General features: G+C 41.8%; 1 protein-coding gene across 1 annotated transcript in view; it reads left to right on the forward strand.

The window, feature by feature from the left end:
• Window positions 1–239: 239 nt before the first annotated feature.
• The window catches only part of MTHFD1 (methylenetetrahydrofolate dehydrogenase, cyclohydrolase and formyltetrahydrofolate synthetase 1), an 85946-nt gene continuing 63889 nt past the window's right edge, over window positions 240–22296 (forward strand). The window contains exon 1 of the mRNA XM_049770328.1: window positions 240–309. Coding sequence (XP_049626285.1) covers window positions 269–309 — 41 coding nt within the window. The 5' untranslated portion in view covers window positions 240–268. The remainder of the gene's footprint in view (window positions 310–22296) is intronic.

Consider the following 22296-nt stretch of genomic DNA (forward strand, 5'->3'; position numbering starts at 1 on the left):
CGCTCCTTGCGTCATTTTCCCGCGTCCGTACAAAGTCCGCACCGCCGCGAACGCGCCGCGAAAGAAGCGCGCACGCGCGTCCAGCGGGGGGCGGAGCGTGGGAGGGGCTCCAGCGTGTGCGCAGGCGCAGTAGGAGGACCTCCCTGGGCGGTCTTGGAACACGTGGGTTGGCTTGTTCCCGGGCTCAGCAAGTGCTGCGAGTGCAACCTTGATCTTGGAGTTGTCTGTCTGTCTGTCTGTCTGTCCGTGCCGGGGATCCACGCGAGCCATGGCGCCAGCGGAAATCCTGAACGGAAAGTTGGTCTCCGCGTAAGTGCCTGGCCCTGTGAGGGCCTGTTGGGCTCCACTTTGGAACTCTTTGCTGGGTGCCTGTTTTGGCGGGAGGGACAGACAGACACTTGCAGCTGGAGGTCAGGCCTGCAGGAGAAAATCTGGGTCTGACACTCGGGACCGGTGCTTGCAGACAGGGAAGGACTGGAGCTCTGGATACCGTTTGCATGTTGCATAGAAGTTTTATAACATTTATATTAAATATTTATAAAATATAAATGTTAATATGAATGTTTAATATATGTTATATATTTAATATAGATATAAATGCATTTGAATATAAATTATCTGCTGCTTCTCTCCACTTGTGCCCCTGGAACTAGGCATTTTTCATGGGCCCCACTGTGCATCCCACCCCCACCCCAAGTAGCTTTCTGCAAGAAGAGAGGAATGGGGCCTCCTTGCAGGCCCACATTCAGAACTCAAAAGTCCAGTTTACTTCCATGATTTGCAGACGATGAACTTGACAGTGCAGAAAGACTGATGAGTTTTCAAAATCTCCTTAACAATCCATTTCTGCAAGAAGAGAGGAACGGGGACTGCTTGCAGGTCCACACTAAGCACTCAGAAGTTCAGTTTACTTCTATGGTTTGCAGACGATGAACTTGACAGCATAGAAAGACTGTTTTTTCTGTCTTCAAAGTCTCTTAACAATCCATGTTTTTCCCAGCCGCACTCCCCTTTGCTTTCCTTTCCCTTCCATCTGATGCTCCTTGCCCAGTACCGAGTTTTAGGATTGCTTTCCAGTTTGATCACCTGAAAACTGACAATATGTCTCTTATTTCGTTTGACCTTCAAGAAATCAAAATGTGTGGGGCCCGGAGAGATAGCATGGAGGTAAGGCGTTTGCCTTTCCTGCAGAAGGTCATCGGTTTGAATCCCTGCGTCCCATATGGTCCCCCATGCCTGCCAGGAGCAATTTCTGAGCATGGAGCCAGGAATAACCCCCTGAGCACTGCTGGGTGTGACCCCCAAAAAAACACACACACAAAAAAAAAGAAATCAAAATGTATACAAAATTTGACACTGCCAAAAGGTGACATTTCTCTTTATGGTCTGGAAAGGGATGAGTGAGGAGAGGTGAGAGTATAAGAGGGAAGGACATATTTTGAGTCACCTTCCTGGAGCAATGGGACCTTTGATTTTACTAGTTAGTCATTAACTGCCCCAGCTTTATGAATAGCGGTTTTAGAGGCCTTGGTGGCGCAAAAATCACCTTTGCTTCTTTAAAGGTGGAGTTAATCCATTAAATAGTTGTTGTATCTCCCACATTGAAGAAGACAAACCTAGATTTTTTTAGACGAGTTATGGTATTTATATGTGTTTTCTATTCAACATGTGGTTTGCAAAACTCCATTGTTGCTGCTTGGCTCTCTCTCTCTCTCTCTCTCTCTCTCTCTCTCTCATAATCGAATCTCTCTCTCTCTCTCTCTCTCTCTCTCTCTCTCTCTCTCTCTCTCTCTCTCTCTCTCATAATCGAATCTACTCCCTTTGCCAGTGAGCCTTGATAAAGCCTTTTTTAAGAGAGTCTGCTTGTGAAGAGATAATTTAGGTTTATTCATGGGAGGAGTCAGGAAGGTTTTGAGTGGAGAACAAGGTAAATACTGTTAATAAGCTTCGTAAGGGCAGATACAGGCTTGTCTTATGTCTGTCTAAAACACCAGGAAACTTATTTTCACACCTTAGTCATTTGGTGATTTAAAGCAAATTTGTTAATCTTATTGTGCCAACATTTCCTCAGATGTAAAATATAGTTTATATTTAGACGATTGGGGCTGGAGCTATAGTACAGTGGGTAGGGCTTTTACCTTGCACTTGGTTGACCTGGGTTCAGCGCCCCCGCCCCGCCCCCATCCTATATGGTTCCTTGAGCCCACCAGGAGTAATCCCTGAGTAGCATTTATAATATAATATTTATATTATAATATATTTATAATATTTTGGGTGTGGCCCAAAATCCGTGTGTGTGTGTGTGTGTGTGTGTGTGAATACATATACCATTGAGTTAAGAATGTGGCGCTTGTTAGTATATTATCAGTAATTAAATAATGAAGTGGATAATTCCCTGACAGTGAGAGCTGTCAGATATTTTTTTTGGGGGGGCCCACACCCAGCGGTGCTCAAGGGTTACTCCTGGCTGTCTGCTCAGAAATAGCTCCTGGCAGGCACGGGGGGGGGGGGGGGGGGGGACGGGACGGGACGGGACGGGACGGGACGGGACGGGACGGGACACCATATGTGACACCGGGATTCTAACCAACCACCTTTGGTCCTGGATCGGCTGCTTGCAAGGCAAACATCGCTGTGCTATCTCTCCAGGCCCGCTGTCAGATATTTTTGATGGCTTTGAATATTAGCTACACTTTAAAATCCCATAAACTTTTTGTTACTTCTTTTTATTAAGTATGTAGGTACACAGAAAATCTCACCTGTTCTAGACCACAGCTCAGTTTTCACAACTGAATTTAAAAGAGTAGCTAGCCTCCAAGTCAAGAAAAGATATTGTTGGCACCCTAGAATCCACCCCATTACCATCCTCTCACACAAAAGTAACCACTATTCTGACTTCTTTTTTTTTGTAAACTCAAAGTTTAGATTCTTTCTTGGAGCAATAATAAGTTCTTTTTGCATAAAAGTTTTCTGAATTTTGCATACTTACCCTATTCTGGGCTCTCACAATCAGACTGACAGAAAGCACTCAGACACTTTTTATCATGCATCTGTAGAGGTCTTATTATTAACACTTTAGAATATTGATCTTTATTTTAAACTTTATTTAAAGAGAAGACAGTATAAAGTCTTCTGTGTGTTTGTCTGCCTTTCAGTAAATTTGGTGCTTCTGAGATTGTTCCATGTTGCACATAGTGGCCACTTATTTACTCTCTTTTTGTATTGTAGCCTACTAGATGAATATGTTACTATTTCTCACATATATTTCATCCACATTCCTGGCTCACAGCCCCTAAAAGCTTTGGGATTTCATTATTCACCCTTTCTAATGCTTCCCTTCAATATTGTTGCTATTGTTGTGGGGATGGAGGATATACACATGCTTGGCCGTGGGACTCACATATTTGATTGTGGTGCTCACCAGAAGTTGCTGCAGTGCTCCCATGTGTTCATTCACTGATGGTTCCATTGTGGCTGTGATAGTCACAAATCTTTCATGTCCCTGCGCTCACCAGGAGCTGAACTACTTTTGTTGTGCTCACACACATCACATACTGTGGTGTAGCCTTCGATTGAAGACAGCAGAGCTGCCAGGATAGTAGTTGACACTTGTGAGCTACCAGGGATTTAACTAATGGCTATATATAAAGCACAAAGAATGTGCTTTAAGTCACTGCACTCTTTAGGCCTCAGATTTTCATTGCTCAGGATGTCCGAGGTAACAGCCTGATTAACTGAGAGAAGTCTAAGGGCTAAAGAGAAATGTGTGGTCTTTACAGGACTGTTTATTCACTGTTGAACAAACATCAGTATGCCTCCTTCCTATCTACCAGATTCTCTTCAATGCCTTGAAATTGTAGCAGTGAACAGAATAGGAAAGGAGCAAAAAATCTTAAGTCAAAGACTGCAGATTGAAATCTGGAAGTTCATAAGCATCATAAAAGTAATTTAGGGGCAAAGGTTTGAAGGGTAGGACTATGATTGTCAGTTTCCTGAAAGTGAGTTCCTAATCAAAAAAAGCCTGAACCTTGGAGCTTAGGCTTCACCAATTATTAGTGACTGCCTTGTGATCATCTGGGAGACTAAGGTCATCTGGGAGCTAAGGTCAGTGCCCTTTGGTGGGAAGAGACTCTCTGGATAACGCAAAAGGTGTTGATTAGATTGTGCCAAGATAACTACCCTGGCTTGGTTTTTACTTTGGGAACTACTGGTCTTACCTGTGTGGGCTTTCAGTGTAAGTCTGCTAAATTGTATGTGGTCTGACTTTATCTGTTCTCTCCCTCCCTTAAGTCTAGGTAAACTGAAGACACAAATGTTGTTTGCCACATTTCAGACCACTGAGAAAGTGCTCTGAGTTTGTATGGGTTGAACATGCAAACTTGCTATGTCTGTATCCCTGGGCTTGGAATTCCAAAGCTGGACACAGTGTTGGTGCTCCTTGCCTCCACTCACCCACCCCAACTCCCACTTAACTCTAGATAATTGGGTGATTTAGTGTATCTTTGTGCCTTAGTTTCTCCACGTATATATTAGGAGTCAAATTGACACCTAATTTATATGATTGTTAAAATCAAGTGATACATTACTTGAAGATCATTTATCTAACACAGTTACAAAATATCTAGCACATTGTAAGTTATAATGAATAGGCATTTAGAAATTGTTGTTGAATAAACTGTTGGAATTTGTGTTTATCTGAACCATTTCTTTTTTTTTTTTTTTTTTTTTTTTTTTTTTTTTTTTTTTTTAAACACCGTGATTACAAACATGATTATAGTTGTATGATTACAGTCATGTAAAGAGCACCCCCCCTTCACCGGTGTAACATTCCCACCACCAATTTCCCAGATCTCCCTCCTCCCCACCCCCCTACACCTGTACTCGAGACAGGCTTTCTACTTCCCTCATTCATTCACATTTTATGATAGTTTTCAGTGTAGTCATCTCTGCAACTGCACTCATCACTCTATGTGATGAGCTGCATGTCCTGAGCTGCACCTACCAGCCCTCATCTCTCTTGTCTCTGAGATATTGTTAAAAATGTCCTTCATTTTTCTTAAAGCCCATAGATGAGTGAAACCATTCTGCGTCTTTCTCTCTCCCTCTGACTTACTTCACTCAGCATAATAGATTCCATGTACATCCATGTATTGGAAAATTTCATGACTTCATCTCTCCTGATGGCTGCATAGTATTCCATTGTGTATATGTACCACAGTTTCTTCAGCCACTCATCTGTTGAAGGGCATCTTGGTTGTTTCCAGAGTCTGGCTATTGTAAATAGCGCTGCAATGAATATAGGAGTAAGGAAGGGTTTTTTGTATTGTATTTTTGTGTTTCTTGGGTATATTCCTAGGAGTGGTATAGCTGGATCGTATGGAAGCTCAATTTCCAGTTTGTGAAGGAATCTCCATATCGCTTTCCATAAAGGTTGTACTAGACGGCATTCCCACCAGCAGTGAAAAAGAGTTCCTTTCTCTCCACATCCCCGCCAGCACTGCTTGTTTTCCTTTCTTGTGATGTGTGCCAATCTCAGTGGCGTGAGGTGGTACCTCATAGTAGTTTTGATTTGCATCTCCCTGACGATTAGTGATGTTGAACATCTTTTCATGTGCCTTTTGGCCATTTGCCTTTCTTCTTTTTCAAAGTGTCTGTTCATTTCTTCTCCCCATTTTTTGATGGGGTTAGTTGTTTTTTTCTTGTATAGTTCTGTCAGTACCTTGTAAATTTTGGATATTAGCCCTTTATCTGATGTGTATTGGGTGAATAATTTCTCCCACTCAGTGGGTGGCCTTTGTATTCTGGGCGCTATTTCCTTTGAGATGCAGAAGCTTTTCAGCTTAATATAGTCCCATCTGTTTATCTCTGCTTCCACTTGCTTGGAAAGTGCTGTCTCCTCCTTAAAGATGCCTTTAGTCTCAATGTCCTGGAGTGTTTCACCTACATGTTGTTCTATATACCTTATAGTTTCAGTTCTGATATCAAGGTCTTTAATCCATTTGGATTTTACCTTTGTATATGGTGTTAGCTGGGGGTCTGAGTTCGCTTTTTTGCAAGTGGTTAACCAGTTGTGCCAACACCACTTGTTGAATAGGCTTTCCCTGCTCCATTTAGGATTTTTTGCTCCTTTATCAAAAACAAGGTGGTTATATGTCTGAGGAACCTTCTCTGAGTACTCAAGCCTATTCCACTGATCTGAGGGTCTGTTTTTATTCCAATACCATGCTGTTTTTATAACTGTTGCTTTGTAATACAACTTAAAATTGGGGAAAGTAATGCCTCCCATATTCCTTTTCCCAAGGAGTGCTTTAGCTATTCGAGGTTGTTTGTTGTTCCAGATGAATTTCAGAAGTATTTGATCCACTTCTTTGAAAAATGTCATGGGTATCTTTAGAGGAATCGCGTTAAATCTGTACAATGCTTTTGGAAGTATTGCCATTTTAATGATGTTGATCCTGCCAATCCATGAGCATGGTATGTGTTTCCATTTCCGCGTGTCCTCTCTTATTTCTTGGAGCAGTGTTTTGTAGTTTTCTTTGTATAGATCCTTCACATCTTTAGTCAGGTTGACTCCAAGATATTTGAGTTTGTGTGGAACTAATGTGAATGGGATTGTTCTCTTAATGTCCATTTCTTCCCTATCATTATTCGTGTATAAAAAGGCCATTGATTTTTGTGTGTTAATTTTGTATCCTGCCACTTTGCTATACAAATCTATTATTTCTAGAAGCTTTTTGGTAGAGTCTTTAGGGTTTTCTAAGTAGAGTATCATGTCATCTGCAAACAGTGAGAGCTTGACTTCTTCCTTTCCTATCTGAATTCCCTTGATATCTTTTTCTTGCCTAATCGCTATAGCAAGTACTTCCAGTGCTATGTTGAATAGGAGTGGTGAGAGAGGACAGCCTTGTCTTGTACCAGAATTTAGAGGAAAGGATTTTAGTTTTTCTCCATTGAGGATAATATTTGCCACTGGCTTCTGGTAGATGGCTTTGACTATATTGAGAAAGGTTCCTTTTATTCCTATCTTGCTGAGAGTTTTAATCAAGAATGGGTGTTGAACCTTATCAAATGCTTTTTCTGCATCTATTGATATGACCATGTGATTTTTATTTTTGTTGTTGTTTATGTTGTGTATTATATTAATAGATTTACGGATGTTAAACCATCCTTGCATTCCTGGGATGAAACCTACTTGATCAAAGTGAATGATCTTCTTGATGAGGCACTGGATCCTGTTCGCCAGGATTTTGTTGAGGATCTTTGCATCTGTGTTCATCAGGGATATTGGTCTGTAATTTTCTTTTTTGGCAGCATCTCTATCAGGTTTTGGTATTAAGGTGATGTTGGCTTCATAAAAGCTATTTGGAAGTATTCCTGTTTTTTCGATTTCATAAAAGAGCCTGGCCAGAATTGGTAGTAGTTCCTCTTGAAAGGTTTGAAAGAATTCATTCGTGAATCCATCAGGGCCTGGGCTTTTGTTTTTGGGTAAATTTTTGATTACAGTTTTAATTTCCTCAATAGTGATGGGGGTGTTTAGATATGCTACCTCTTCTTTATTCAACCGTGGAAGGTTATATGAGTTCAGAAATTTATCCATTTCTTCCAGGTTCTCATATTTAGTGGCATAGAGTTTCTCAAAGTATTCTCTGAATACCCTTTGAATCTCTGCAGTATCTGTAGTGATCTCCCCCTTCTCATTTCTAATACGCGTTATCAAGTTTCTCTCTTTCTTTTGCTTTGTGAGTTTTGCCAATGGTCTATCAATCTTGTTTATTTTTTCAAAGAACCAACTTCTGCTTTCGTTGATCTTTCGGATTGTTTTTTGGGTTTCCACTTCGTTGATTTCTGCTCTCAGCTTTGTTATTTCCTTCTGTCTCCCTATTTTTGGGTCCTTTTGTTGAGCACTTTCTAGTTCTATTAGCTGTGTCATTAAGCTACTCAGGTAAGCTCCTTCTTCCTTCCTGATGTGTGCTTGCAAAGCTATAAATTTTCCTCTCAGTACTGCTTTTGCTGTGTCCCATAAGTTCTGATAGTTTGTGTCTTTATTGTCATTTGTTTCCAGGAACCTTTTGATTTCCTCCTTGATTTCATCTCGGACCCACTGGTTATTGAGTATGAGGCTGTTTAACTTCCAGGTGTTAAATTTTTTCTTCTGTGTCCCTTTGCAGTTCACATCTAACTTCAGAGCCTTGTGGTCAGCAAAGGCAGCCTGCAAAATGTCTATCTTTTTTATTTTATGGAGGTATGTTTTATGTGCCAGCACATGATCTATCCTGGAGAATGATCCATGTACATTGGAAAAGAATGTGTATCCAGGTTTCTGAGGATAGAGTGCCCTATATATATCTACTAGGCCTCTTTCATCCATTTCTTTTTGCAGGTCTAGTATATTTTTGTTGGGTTTCCATTTGGTTGACCTATCAAGTGTTGACAAGCCTGTGTTGAGGTCTCCCACAATTATTGTGTTATTATTGATATCCTTCTTCAGATTTGTCAACAATTGTATTAAATACTTTGCTGGACCCTCATTCGGTGCGTATATGTTTAGGAGAGTGATTTCTTCTTGCTGTACAAATCCCTTGATTAGTACATAATATCCATCTTTGTCCCTTACAATTTTTCTGAGTATAAAGTTTGTGTCATCTGATATTAGTATGGCCACCCCCGCTTTTTTAAGGGTGTTGTTTGCTTGAATGATTTTCCTCCAGCCTTTGATTTTGAGTCTATGTTTATTCTGACTATTCAGGTGTGTTTCTTGTAGACAGCAGAAGGTTGGCTTCAGTTTTTTGATCCATTTCGCCACTCTGTGCCTCTTAACTGGTGCATTTAGTCCATTGACATTGAGAGAAATAATTGTCATGGGATTTATTGCCATCTTTGTGTAGAAGTTTGGTGTGTTTTTTGTTCTGTCTTGTTTTTAGAGTAGATCTTTCAGTTTTTCTTTTAAGGCTGGTTTTGAGTCTGCAAAGATTTTGAGCTGTTGTTTATCTGTGAAGCCGTGTATACATCCGTCAAACCTGAAACTTAGTTTTGCTGGGTGCAATATTCTTGGCGAAGCATTTATTTCATTGAGTTTTGCCACTACGTCCCACCACTGCCTTCTGGCCTTGAGTGTTTCTGGTGACAGGTCTGCTGTAAATTTCAAGGATGCTCCGTGGAATGTAATTTCCCTTTTCGATCTTGCTGCTTGCAGTATTCTATCTCTATCGGTGGGTTTCATCATGGTGACTAGGATGTGTCTTGGGGTGTTTCTACTGGGGTCTTTTTTAGCTGGTACTCTTCGGGCATGCAGGATTTGGTCACATGTTTTCTTTAGCTCTGGTAGTTTCTCTGTGATGATGTTCTTAACCATTGATTCTTCCTGAAGATTTTCTTCTTGGGTCTCTGGAACTCCAATGATTCTGAAGTTGTTTCTGTTGAGCTTATCAAAGACTTCTATTTTCATCTTCTCATATTCTTTGAGTAAATTTTCCATTGTCTGATCATTTGATTTGAGGTTTTTTTCTAATCTCTTCTGCTGTGTAAAGTTGTTATGCATCTCATCTTCTAAAGCACTAATTCTATCCTCAGCTGCTGTTAACCTGTTGGAAAACTCATCCATTATGTTCTTCAATTCGTCTATTGAGTTTTTCAGACCTGTTATCTGATCTGATATTTCAGTTTGGAGTTTTCTGATTTCTGTCTTCATATTCTCTTGATTTTTATTAGTGCTCTGATTTATACTTTCTTTGATATCTGATAGCAACCTCCATATTTCGTCTCTAAACTCCATTTCTGAAAGACTGCTTAGGTAGTTGGTCGTTGTTGGGTCATCAGAGTTTCCATCTTCATTCTCTATGGTTGAAGTTGGTCTGCGTAGTCTCCCCATTGTCTCGCTTACGCTGTGGGTTTTTCTACGTGTTGTGGTGGTACTCATTGGCGAGGTGGAGTGCGCGGCCGCGAAGCGCAGCGGAGCGGCCGCGCTCCGGCCCCCAAACACTCACCTCAGCCGAGGCAAGCCGTCAGGGGATGCCTGGGGAGGCCCCCAAGTGTCTGCCAAGCAAAGAAACCAGCACAATCCACAACTCCAACAGAAAACTCACAGCCCCAGCGAGACACGCCTTGAAGAGATTAATGCTGAATCAGGTCAAAGTTCCCAGGTTGATGCAGGCTGGGGGAGGTCCCAAAATGTCTGCCGGGCCTAGGGGTCCAGCAGTCAGCCTGATCTGCAACTCCGGCCCCCAAACACTCACCTCAGCCGAGGCAAGCCGTCAGGGGATGCCTGGGGAGGCCCCCAAGTGTCTGCCAAGCAAAGAAACCAGCACAATCCACAACTCCAACAGAAAACTCACAGCCCCAGCGAGACACGCCTTGAAGAGATTAATGCTGAATCAGGTCAAAGTTCCCAGGTTGATGCAGGCTGGGGGAGGTCCCAAAATGTCTGCCGGGCCTAGGGGTCCAGCAGTCAGCCTGATCTGCAACTCCGGCCCCCAAACACTCACCTCAGCCGAGGCAAGCCGTCAGGGGATGCCTGGGGAGGCCCCCAAGTGTCTGCCAAGCAAAGAAACCAGCACAATCCACAACTCCAACAGAAAACTCACAGCCCCAGCGAGACACGCCTTGAAGAGATTAATGCTGAATCAGGTCAAAGTTCCCAGGTTGATGCAGGCTGGGGGAGGTCCCAAAATGTCTGCCGGGCCTAGGGGTCCAGCAGTCAGCCTGATCTGCAACTCCGGCCCCCAAACACTCACCTCAGCCGAGGCAAGCCGTCAGGGGATGCCTGGGGAGGCCCCCAAGTGTCTGCCAAGCAAAGAAACCAGCACAATCCACAACTCCAACAGAAAACTCACAGCCCCAGCGAGACACGCCTTGAAGAGATTAATCCTGAACCATTTCTTATAAGTTACTTATAATCTTTAGTTACTTGTAATCTTGACTTATAATCAAATTTACCCACCCAATCAAGACAGAAATGGAGCCAGGACAATACTTTTAGCTATAGAGCAGGGCAAACTGGCTTAAAAAAAATATGCTTTCGGGGCCGGGAAGGTGGCACTAGAGGTAAGGTGTCTGCCTTGCAAGCGCTAGCCAAGGAAGGACCCTGGATCAATCCCTCTGCGTCCCATATGGTCCCCCCAAGCCAGGGGCGATTTCTGAGCACATAGCCAGGAGTAACCCCTGAGTGTCAAACGGGTGTGCCCCCCCCAAAAAAAAGAATATGCTTTCCACAATGAAGGGGTTCTGAATGATAAGGTTTGCTAAGAATGGGGGCTGGAGCGGTGGCACAAGCAGTAGGACATTTGCATCGTATGCTTTACTCTAGGATGGACCCTGTCCCTTGTGGTCCCTCAAGCCAGGAGCAATTATCTAAATGATAAGAATTGATATCAAGAGCTACAAAGGCTGGACTTTCCAAAGTTTCTTGTAACCTTGAATAGGCACTATTTGGAACCTAGGCAGGAGAGCAAATGAGGGTTAGTCTTAAACCAGACCATCAGTAAGGAATGCTGAAAGCAGAACTGGAAGATGGCAAAGCCCAGACCTGGCAGACAATGCCATTGCTATGGCACCAATGAAGATCATGGTTGGCAACCTGGTCTAAGAGTCTCTGCTATCTGTGGGCTTGAGATCAGATAATTTAGGGGGTTTGTCTGTGGGGCTTTGAGCAGAGATGTCGGTATCTCTTTGTATGTAGAAGCCTCTGGAAAAGGGAGCTCAGATTGACCTACCATTGAGGAGGTTCCCTGGACTCGAGGGAGAAATCTGACAAACTTGGAGAGGCTATGGAGAGTTGAGGGTGAGGCCTTGCGTGGCCACAAGAATTCATCAACTTTCATTCTCCTTTTCCAACATGCCTGTGATGTTGGAGGATTGAAAGGTTCCTACTGTTGGAGTATCTGACCTGTTCTGTGCAATTTGCTCCCCTTAATAATTTCCTCTGAGGTCTCTGGGCATCCTTTATGTCTTTGATTTGAGGGGGAGGGTCACATCCAACAGTGCTCAGGGGTTACTACTGGCTCTATGCTCAGAAAATCGCCTCTGGCAGGCACATGGGACCATATGGGATGCTGGGATTCGAACCACCCGTCCTTCTGCATGAAAGGCAAATGCCTTACCTCCATGCTATTTCTCTGGCCCCATGTCTTTGTTTTTTGTTTGTTTTGCTTTTGGGGGGGCCTCACCCAGCGGTGCTCAGGGGTTACTCCTGGGTATCTGCTCAGAAATAGCTCCTGGCAGGCATGGGGGGCCATGTGGGACGCCGGGATTCGAACCAACCACCTTAGGTCCTGGATTAGCTGCTTGCAAGGCAAACCCCGCTGTGCTATCTCTCCGGCCCATGTCTTTGAATTTTTTAAGTTGAGTGACAGTGCCTCAATTAGTGTTTTCTTCTTTGTTTGTAGCCACACTCACTCTGGTGAATTTGGGGCTTACTCACTTTATAGCAAACATGGGTCAGCTGTATGCTGTGACCTACACCCTGTGCTGAGGCCTACACCCTGTGCTCAGGACTTATTCCTGTATCTTCAGAGATTTCTTCTGGAGAGTTTGGGAATATGTGGTGGGATGTTAAGGATTTAACACACGTCAGCTACAAACAAGGTTCCCTACCCTCTGTGCTCTCCAGCCCCTATAATCAAGAATTTTTAATCGCTACACCATGTCTACAATGAGCAAGCATGGCAGGCTCAATACTGATTTTCTTCATGAAGATTTGTTGTCTAATGGGAATTGCAGTTTTATCTATATTGCCTTTGCTCATTCCCTCTTGGGCGATGAATGAACCTATTGGTATGTTTGGAAGTAGCCAAACAAGATGTTTTAAGGTTATATAAGATCCAACTCTAACTGGTTGGAGACAGATCTAACCTAATTTGTTTGCTCAGCACATTGACTCCTGGCTGAAGTTCTTTCCCTCGGGCCTGAGCAGGTTATGTACACTTTGGTCATTGGTAAGGATCAGTATCAGGAAATAAAGGAGCATTTCCAGAAAAGATTTGCTAGAGCCTGTCTAGAATTTAACTTCGCTGATTTGCATGACTGATTTCCATAATAAAGGAACTTAGTTTGAGTTTTGGACTGTAGTGTACAGTCCTCAGCTTTCCCTTTTCTCTAAAAGCCAGTTCTACGGCTTTCTCATGTAAAAAGCTCTTGGCTTGCTTTTCTTTTTCTTTTTTTTTTTTGGTGGTGGTGGTGGGGTGTCACACTGGCTCTGTGCTCAGGAATTAACTCCTGGTAGTGCTCAGGTCCATAGGGGATGCTGGTGATAAACCCAGGTCTTCTGCAAGACAAACTGCCCCCTACCCACTGTACTATTTCTCTCGCTCCTCTCGGCATACCTTCCTTTTCTAAGTAGAGACCCATCTTCCCAGTCTCTTTGGATGATGATCTAGATAAAGCCTTCTAAAGGGTTGGGTTTGTTCTTTGGAACCAGAACCCACTAATGTGGTCAAATGTATGGTTTGATAGACTTGAAGTCCTGCTATCAGAGTATATTTTTAAATTTGACAGCACACATATACTTAGGTGTGTAGTTACACATAAAATAAGAGTGCTTGACTTTCAGAATGGAAACAGAAAGATTGGTGATGTTACTAATATTCTCAGCCAGTGTTTTTGGCTCTTCTCAGCGAGGGACACAGATGAGTCCACATTACTTAGGAATTCTACCATATCCGAATTTGTGTGCTTGGACTCTGGTGGTGCTTTTACTTTCTGATCTTTCTCTAAAGTATCGTTTCACATCCCTCCCCTTTTTTTTTTCCTACTAATTTTCTTGAGGTACTGGGATATACAGTACTGTTAGGTACACTTTCATGCATTCATTCTAACAATGAATCCATCACCAAAGTGCTGGCTTCTACCAGTGTCCGAGGCACCCCTTCTCGGCATCCCTCTTCCTACATGGAACCATGTATGATGCCTGAAATCTAACTTACAAGTATGCTTGCAAAGCAAGCACCTTATTAGCCCTCCTGTAGATGTTTTTGATTATCATGCAAGGGAAGGGAATGTCTGCTGTTGGCATGTAAAAGTAGAAGCCAGGTTGCTGCTAAAATTGACAGTGCACAAAACAGACTTCATTCCGGTATAAGGGATTCTCTGGTCCAAACATCAGTTAGTGGTGAAGTAGAAATGCATTTAAATAAGTAGTGAGGGGCTGGAGAGATACTACAGGGGTTACTGCCTTTGATTGAATCCCAGCGAGCCTAGTTCAAATGCTTACCTCTACAAAACATGTCCACAAACCCCCAGAAGTAAAATAAGTAGTGATTATGTTACCACATGTTTTAGATTTATGATGGCCCTTATACTCACTGGGATTTTACACTGGTTAGCTATTGTCATGTCACAATAACAGGTAATTTATCTTTTCCTAAGATACTTGAGGGAATTATGGTATGAATTTCATTTAAGGATAAAATAGATTTGGGGCCAGAGAGATAGCACAGCGGTAGGGCGTTTGCCTTGCAAGCACTGACCCAGGACCAACAGTGGTTCGAATCTCACGTCCAATATGGTCCCCTGAGCCTGCCAGGAGTGATTTCTGAGCAGAGAGCCAAGAGTAACCCCTGAGCGCCGCCAGGTGTGGCCCAAAAAAAAAAGAATAAAATAGATTCATACTAAGCTTTCAAAAATAAATGCAGTACTGTTTAGCTTAGTAAATTTTTACATAAATTATAATTAAGGGGCCGGAGAGATTGCACAGCGGTAGGGCATTTGCCTTGCACATGGCCGACCCACAACAGACCCAGGTTTGATTTCCAGCATCCCATATGGTTCCCTGAGCCTGCCAGGAGCTATTTCTGAGCACAAAGCCAGGAGTAATCCCTGAGCACTGCCAGGTGTGGCCCAAACCCCCCCCCACCCCAATATTTTCTTTATTATGGTGGATTGTTTTGTTTTTATTTTATATATATATATTTTTTTTGGGGGGGGCCACACCCGGTGACGCTCAGGGGTTACTCCTGGCTATGCGCTCAGAAGTCACTCCTGGCTTGGGGGACCCATATGGGACGTCGGGGGATCGAACCGCGGTCCATCCTAGGCTAGCGCAAGGCAGGCACCTTATCTCTAGCGCCACCGCCCGGCCCCTATTTTTTATATTTTTAATAAAATTAATTACTTAGTTGGATTACTGTGAGATTCACATTTACAAAATTGTTCATGATTGAGTTTCAGTTATACAATGCCCAACACCTATCCCTTCAGTACTGCACATTTCCTGACACCAATGTCCCTATTTCTCTCCCACCATCACCCCTGCCTTCTTGTAGGACAGATTTCTTTTTTCTCTCTCTCCCTCCCTTTTTTCCTTTTAGACACTGTTTGCAATATTATTACTGCAGGGGTACCGTGCATATCACTTTATCTTCTTCTAGCACTCAGTTCTTGTCCACAGTGATCATTTCCAACTGTCATTGTCATAGTGGTCCCTTCTCTTCTCTAACTCTACTTCCCTGCAAGTGTCTCACCATGAACTAGTCCTCCTGACTGTCATCTCTGTTGACTTGAGAATTATTACCATACTATCTTTTTTTCTTATATATACCAAAATGAGTGTGATTATTTGGTCTATCTCTCCCTTTGACGAATTTATTCATACACTTCATATCCATCCATGTATAAGCAAATTTTATGACTTCATTTTTCTTAGGATATGTCCTTAGGAGCAGTATTGCTGAGTTATATGGAACTCAATTTATAATTTTTGAGGAATATTCATACAGCTTTCCAGAAAGGCTGGACCATTCGACCTACCCTTCAGCAATGAATGAGAGTCCCTTTCTCCCTCATCTACACCAGCACTGGTTGTTCTTGTTCTTTCTGATGTGTGCCAATCTCTGTGAGATGGTATCTCATTATCTTGATTTGCATCTCCCTGTGGATTAATGACTTGGAGCATTTTTCATGTGCCTTTTGGCCATCTCTGTTTCTGTTTATCTCTTCTCCCTATTTTTTGTTGGGGTTAGATGTTTTTCTCTTGTTAAGCACTACCAGTGTCTTACATATCATAACCCTTTATAAGATTGGTATTGGGTAAATAGTTTCTTCCATTCCATAGTCAGTCTTTGTATGCTCACAATTTCCTTTGAGGTACAGAAACTTCTTAGTTTAATTTAGTTTCATTTGTTTATTTTTGTTTCCACTTGCTTGGTCAGTGGTATTTGATTCTCAAAGTTACCTTTAGATTCAATGTCAGAGTGTTCTGCCTAAATTTTCCTCTTTTGCCTAAATTTTCCTTTTATACCTTATAGTTTCATGTCTGATAGCAAGGTCTTTGAGCCATTTTGATCTTATTTTTGTCCACAGCATTAGATAGATCTATGTTTTGTGGGTTTTATTTGTTGTTGTTTTTGATGGGAAAGCTCAACAGTTTTCCCAGCACCACTTGTTGAAGAGGCTTTCCTTGCTCCACTTTGTATTTCCTGCCTCTTTATCAAAGATTAATTAATCATATATCTGAGGGTCTGTCTCAGGATATTCCACTCTATTCCTTTGGTCTCTTTATTCCAGTATCATACTGTTTTAACTACTTCTGCTTTGTAGTATAGCTTGAAGTTGGGGAAAGTTATCCCTTCCATCTTCTTTTTCCAAGGATTGTGTTAACTATTCTTGCAAGTTTATTGTTCCATATGAATTTCAGGCATGTGTGATCTGTTTCTTTGAAGAATGCCATACGTGTTTTAGGGATTGTACTAAATCTGTACAATGCTTTGGAAAGTATTGCCATTTTAATTATGTTAATCCTCCCAATCAATGAGCAAGGTATGTCTTTCCATTTTCAATGTCCTCTTTTATATCTTAAAGAAGTGCTTTGTGGTTTTTTTGTATAGGTCTTTTTTTTTTGGGGGGGGGTCACACCCAGCAGTGCTCAGAGGTTACTACTGGCTCTGCACTCAGAAATTGTTCCTGGCAGACTTGGGGGGACGATATGAGGTGCCGGGATTTGAACCACTGTCTGTACTGGATCAGCTACTGCAAGGTAAATGCCCTAGCTCTGTGCTGTCTCTGGCCCTGTATAGGTCTTTGATCTAGTCATTAAGTGGATTCTAATGGCTATATTTTCTGAGGTACAGTTGTAATGGGATTTTTTTTAAATATCTTCTCTTTCATTATTTGTGGAGAAAAGTCATGGATTTTTGCATATTAGTTTTGTAGTCAGCCACTTTACTATACAAATCTATTGTTTCTAGATGCATTTCAAAATATCTATCATTGTCATCTGCAAACTGTGAGAGTTGACTTCTTCCTTTCTTATCTGGATGCCCTTGATATCTTTTTTTTTTGCCTAATTGCTATTGCTTGTACTTCTGATACTATATTGAGTAGAATTGTACTTCTGGTACTATATTGATAAGAAGTGAGAGTAGGCAACCTTGTCTGTGTCAGATCTTAGAGAAAGGCTTTTAATCTTTTCCCATTCAGTATAATGTTTGCTATGGCCTTATGGTAAATGGCTTTGACTATACTAAGAAAGTACAATTCCCATCTTGTTGAGAGTTTATCATGAATGGGTGCTGGATCTTGTCAAATGCTTTCTCTGTATCTATTGATACAATTATATAATTTTTATTTTTAATTTACTGACATGATATATTTTGGTTGACACGTATGTTTAACTATCCTGATATCCCTGGATGAATCCTACTTGGTCATGGTGTTTGATAAATTGTTGATATTGATGAATTGTTGGATATTGTTTACTAGTATTTTGTTGAGGATCTTTGCATCTGTGTTTGTCAAGGATATTAACCTGTGTCTCTGTCTACTTTTAGTACCAGGGTTAAGTTAGCTTCGTGGAAACTTTTTGGGTGTTTTTCTGTTTCTTTAATTTCTTGGAAGAGCCTAAAAAGAATTGTTTAAAGGTTTGAAAGAATCATTAATTAATCCATCTGGACCTGGGCTTTTGTTTTGGGGAAACCTTTTGATTACCATTTCAATATCTTTAATCTCAGGGTAAGTCTGTTCATCTATTCTAAATCATCCTAGTTTCACCTTGGGGCATTATAGGAGTTGAAGAATTTGCTGATTTGGGAGCATCTTTTGATAGTTTTGTTTTGTTTCTTTTGGACCACACCCAGCACAGCTCAGGGGTTACTCCTGGCTTTACCCTCAGAAATCACTTCTGATCAGCTCCGGGACCTTATTGGATGCCTGGATGCCGGGAATCAAACCTGGGTCTGTCCAGAGTTGGCAGCATGTGAGGCAAACGCCCTCCAGCTATGCTATCACTCCCGGCCCCTCTGATCATCTTTTGAATTTCTGTAATGTTTATTGTGACAATCTCCCTTTCATTTCTGATTTTATTTTAGTATTCTCTTTCTTTGTGAGTCTGGTTTATCAATCTTGTTTACTTTTTCAAAGAACCAACTCTTGCCTTCATTGATCTTTTGAATTGTTTTTGAGTTTCTGGTTTATTAATCCCTGCTCTCAGTTTTATTATTTCCTTCTGCCTGTCTGCTTTTGTTGGTCAGTTTCCAATTTCTTAAACTGTGAAGTTATTTATGTAAGCCCTTCTTCCTTCATTCCTGTAAATGCTTGCAAAGCTATAAAATTTCCTCTTAATGCGACTTTTGCTGTCCCACAAATTCTGATAGTTCCTGTCCTGGTTCTCATGTGTGTCCAGGAATCTTTTGATTTTCTCTGATCCACTTGTTTACTGTTAGCTGTTTAATTTCCATGTATTAAAGTAATTTTCCAGTTTTGTTTGTAATTCACTTCTATTTTCAGTGTATCATGATCTAAGAAGATAGTTGATACAATTTCTGTCCAAAGACAAGTATATCCTTGTTGAGTTTTAGCTTTTTAGATCTATCAAGAGGTGACAGAGAGGGTTGAAGTCTCCAACTACCGTTGTATTGCTATTGATGTATTGATATCTCTTAAGTCTGTTAGCAGATTTATGTATTTTGCTGATACCTCATTGGATCCATATATGTTTAGGAGTGTGATTTTTTTTTTCCTGATGTACATATCCCTTGATTGTTAAGAAATGAGCCTCTGTCTGTTATAATCTTTTGAGCCTGAAGTCTGTTGTATGATATTATTAGTATGGCTACATACAGCCTTTTGGAGGGGTTGTTTTCTTAAAGGATTGACTTCCAACCTTTGACTTTAGTCTATTGACATAGAGAGATGACTATCATGGAATTTTGTGTTATCTTTTTGTGGAAGTTTGGTGTGTTTGTAAGGTTTGTCTTTCCTTAAAGTAGCCCCTTCAGTTTTTATTTTAAGGTTGGTATTGAGTCTTTTAAGTTCCTGAGCTGTTTAACTATGAAGCTGTGTATCATTCCTTCAGATCTGAATGAGTGGCTGGGTGAAGTATTCTTGGTGCGATGATAATTTTGTTGAGTTTTTTCAATATATTGTACCACTGCCTTTGGGGCTGAATGGTGTCTTGTGATAAATCTGCTGTAAATCTTTTTTTTTTAATCTGCTGTAAATCTTAAGGATGCTTCTCTGTGTGTAATTTCCTTCTTTGATCTTGTTGCTTTCAGTATTCCATCTATGGTTTTCATCATTGTTATTAGGATGTCCCTTGTGTTGAATATTCTGTTCATTCATTTTAAGACTCCTTTTCTGTCTTCTGCTGGTGTTATGCACCTCATCTTCGAGCTCACTTATTTTGTCCTCAGCAGCTATTACTCTGCTTGTGAGGCCTTTTAGTGAGTTTTTCATTTCACCTACCAAATTTTTCAGTTCTGTCATTTCTCTCTGAAGTTTCTTGAATATCCCAACATTTCCTCTCTAAAGGTCCTTATTAGAGAGGATATATAGGTGACTGCTGTACTCATTATCTTTACGTTTTCAGAATTACCATCTTCATTCACTAAACATGCTCTGCATTACTTCCAATTTTGACAGTTGTAATATGGTGGTGTTTTATGTTGTTGTTGTTGTTGTTGTTTGAGTTTGATTGATTGATTGGTTTTTGGACCACAACCAGCAGGGTTTAGGATTTCCTGGTTCTGCACTCCGAAATATCCCCTGGCAGGTGTGGGGACCATATGGGATGCCAGGAATCGAACCAGGTCCCTCCTGGGTCTGCTGCATGCAAGACAAATGCCTCACTGCTGCGCTACCTCTCCGACCCTGTGGTGGTGGTTTTTTATGTGTTGCTGAGTGGAAGAAATTTGCTCTTTTTTAAAGGGGCTAAAACCCCTGGCTGTGCTCAGGGGTTTACTCCTGGCTCTGTGCTCAGAAATCGCACTTGGTTCGGGGACCAATGGGATGCCAAGAGTCAAACCCTTGTCTGTCCTGGGTCAGCTGCATGCAAGGCAAACACCCTACCGCTTTCCTATCTCTCCAGCCCTGAAATCTGCTCTTTTTGTGGGACCCTGGCCTGGGTGTGAAAATGTCTCTTAAAAGAGGACCCTGGGCCAGGAGAGATAGCACAGCAGTGTTTGCCTTGCAAGCAGCCAATCCAGGACCTAACGTGGTTGGTTCGAATCCCGGTGTCCCATATGGTCCCCTGTGCCTGCCAGGAGCTATTTCTGAGCAGACAGACAGCCAAGACAACGCCGGGTGTGGCCCAAAAACCAAAAAAAAAAAGAAAAAAAAAAGAAAAAAAGAGGACCCTGCTTCAGGGTCTGTTTGTCTACCTCAGTTTATTCTTTTTTTTTTTTTTTTTTTTTTTTTTTGGGCCACACCGGTAACGCTCAGGGGTTACTCCTGGCTATGTGCTCAGAAGTTGCTCCTAGCTTGGGGGTCCATATGGGACGCCGGGGGATCGAACTGTGGTCCGTCCAAGGCTAGCGCAGGCAAGGCAGGCACCTTACCTCTTGCGCCACCGCCCGGCCCCTACCTCAGTTTATTCTAAACATTTTCTTCTTAAACATAATAGAGGAGGGCCAGAGCCATAACACAGCAGGTGGAGCATTTGCCTTGAACACGATCGACTCAGGTTCAATCCCCAGCATCCCATATGTTCCCTTGAGCCTGCCAGGAGTGATTTATTAGTGCAGAGCCAAGAGTGATACATGAGCACTGCCAGTATGCCCCCCCCAAAAAAAAAACCCAAATAGAGGGAAGGTTGTTCTTTATCTGATATCATGCAACATTGCATCAAGTATATGTAAAAATAATGTTTTAACAGAAAAGCCTTTTAAATAAGTAGGCATTTGAAATAGATGTTTTCTTTAAACACTAGATGGCCTCACAATCACAGTTGCTTCTACTAGGAGTCACATGTTAAGCTTGTTCAAAATACTAAGGTGTTTTGGGATAGACAGACAGAACAGTAGGAAGGGGACTTGTCTTAAAGAAGATCCTGATTCTGTATATGGTCCCAAGAGTGCTGCCAGGAGTGATCCCTGAGCACAGCTAGGTGTGTCCCTCTTCACAAACACAAAAAAAGTAGTGTATTTTGGGGGAGATAAAGCGTTTGCCTTGCATGCAGAAGGTCAATGGTTCAAATCCAGGCATCTTATATCATCCCCCGAGCCTGCCAGGAGCGATTTCTGAGCTTAGAGCCAGGAGGAACCACTGAGTGCTGCCAGGTGTAACCCAAAAACAAAAACAAAAAGTTTATTTTTTAACTCTGTATTTGGTATGTTTTAATTATTGTATCACCGTGAAATACAAAATTTCTTTATTCATTGAGTTTCAGTCATACAGTTCTACCAATCCTTTCACCAGTGTCCATTTTCTTCCACCAATGGCCCAAATTTTCTTCCTGCTCCCAGCCTGCCTTCATGGCAGTTTTCCCTTTGGCTCTGGTTTTCAGTACTTTAAAGACTGTTATTCATATCACTTTACCTCATTTCAGCACCCAGTTCTTGTCCAGAGTGATCACTTCCCCCTATTATTACTTTAGTGGTCCCTTCCTGTCCTGTCTCTCTTCCTTCCCCACTCTGATAAGCTTCCTTCTATGCACTAGTTCTCCTAGCCTTCCTCTCTTTTCTTTGGGCTTTATTCTCTACTGTGTTTCTTTATGTCCCATAGATGATTACAGTCATTTTATATCAGTTCCTTTGCCTGTAATTCATTTCATTCAGCATGATACACTCCACATCCATCCACGTATCAGCAAATTTTGTGACTCTGGTCTTTTCTCATGGCTGCATAGAATTCCATTGGGTAGATATACCATAGCTTCTTCAGCCACTCTTCTGTTCTTGGGCACTTGGGTTGTTTCCAGATTTTGGCTATTGTGAATAGTGCAGTGCTGCAACGAATATAACTGCAGATGTCTTTTCTGCATTTTGTTTTTGAGCCCTTAGAATATATTCTGAACTCTCTGCATTTGGGAAACTGTAGGTAGGATCCATAGAACCACCTGGTTTACCAAGCACTGCCAGAAGTAGCCACTAAAAA

The sequence above is a fragment of the Suncus etruscus genome, chromosome 3 (assembly GCF_024139225.1).
Source record: "Suncus etruscus isolate mSunEtr1 chromosome 3, mSunEtr1.pri.cur, whole genome shotgun sequence".
Taxonomy (NCBI): Eukaryota; Metazoa; Chordata; class Mammalia; order Eulipotyphla; family Soricidae; genus Suncus; species Suncus etruscus.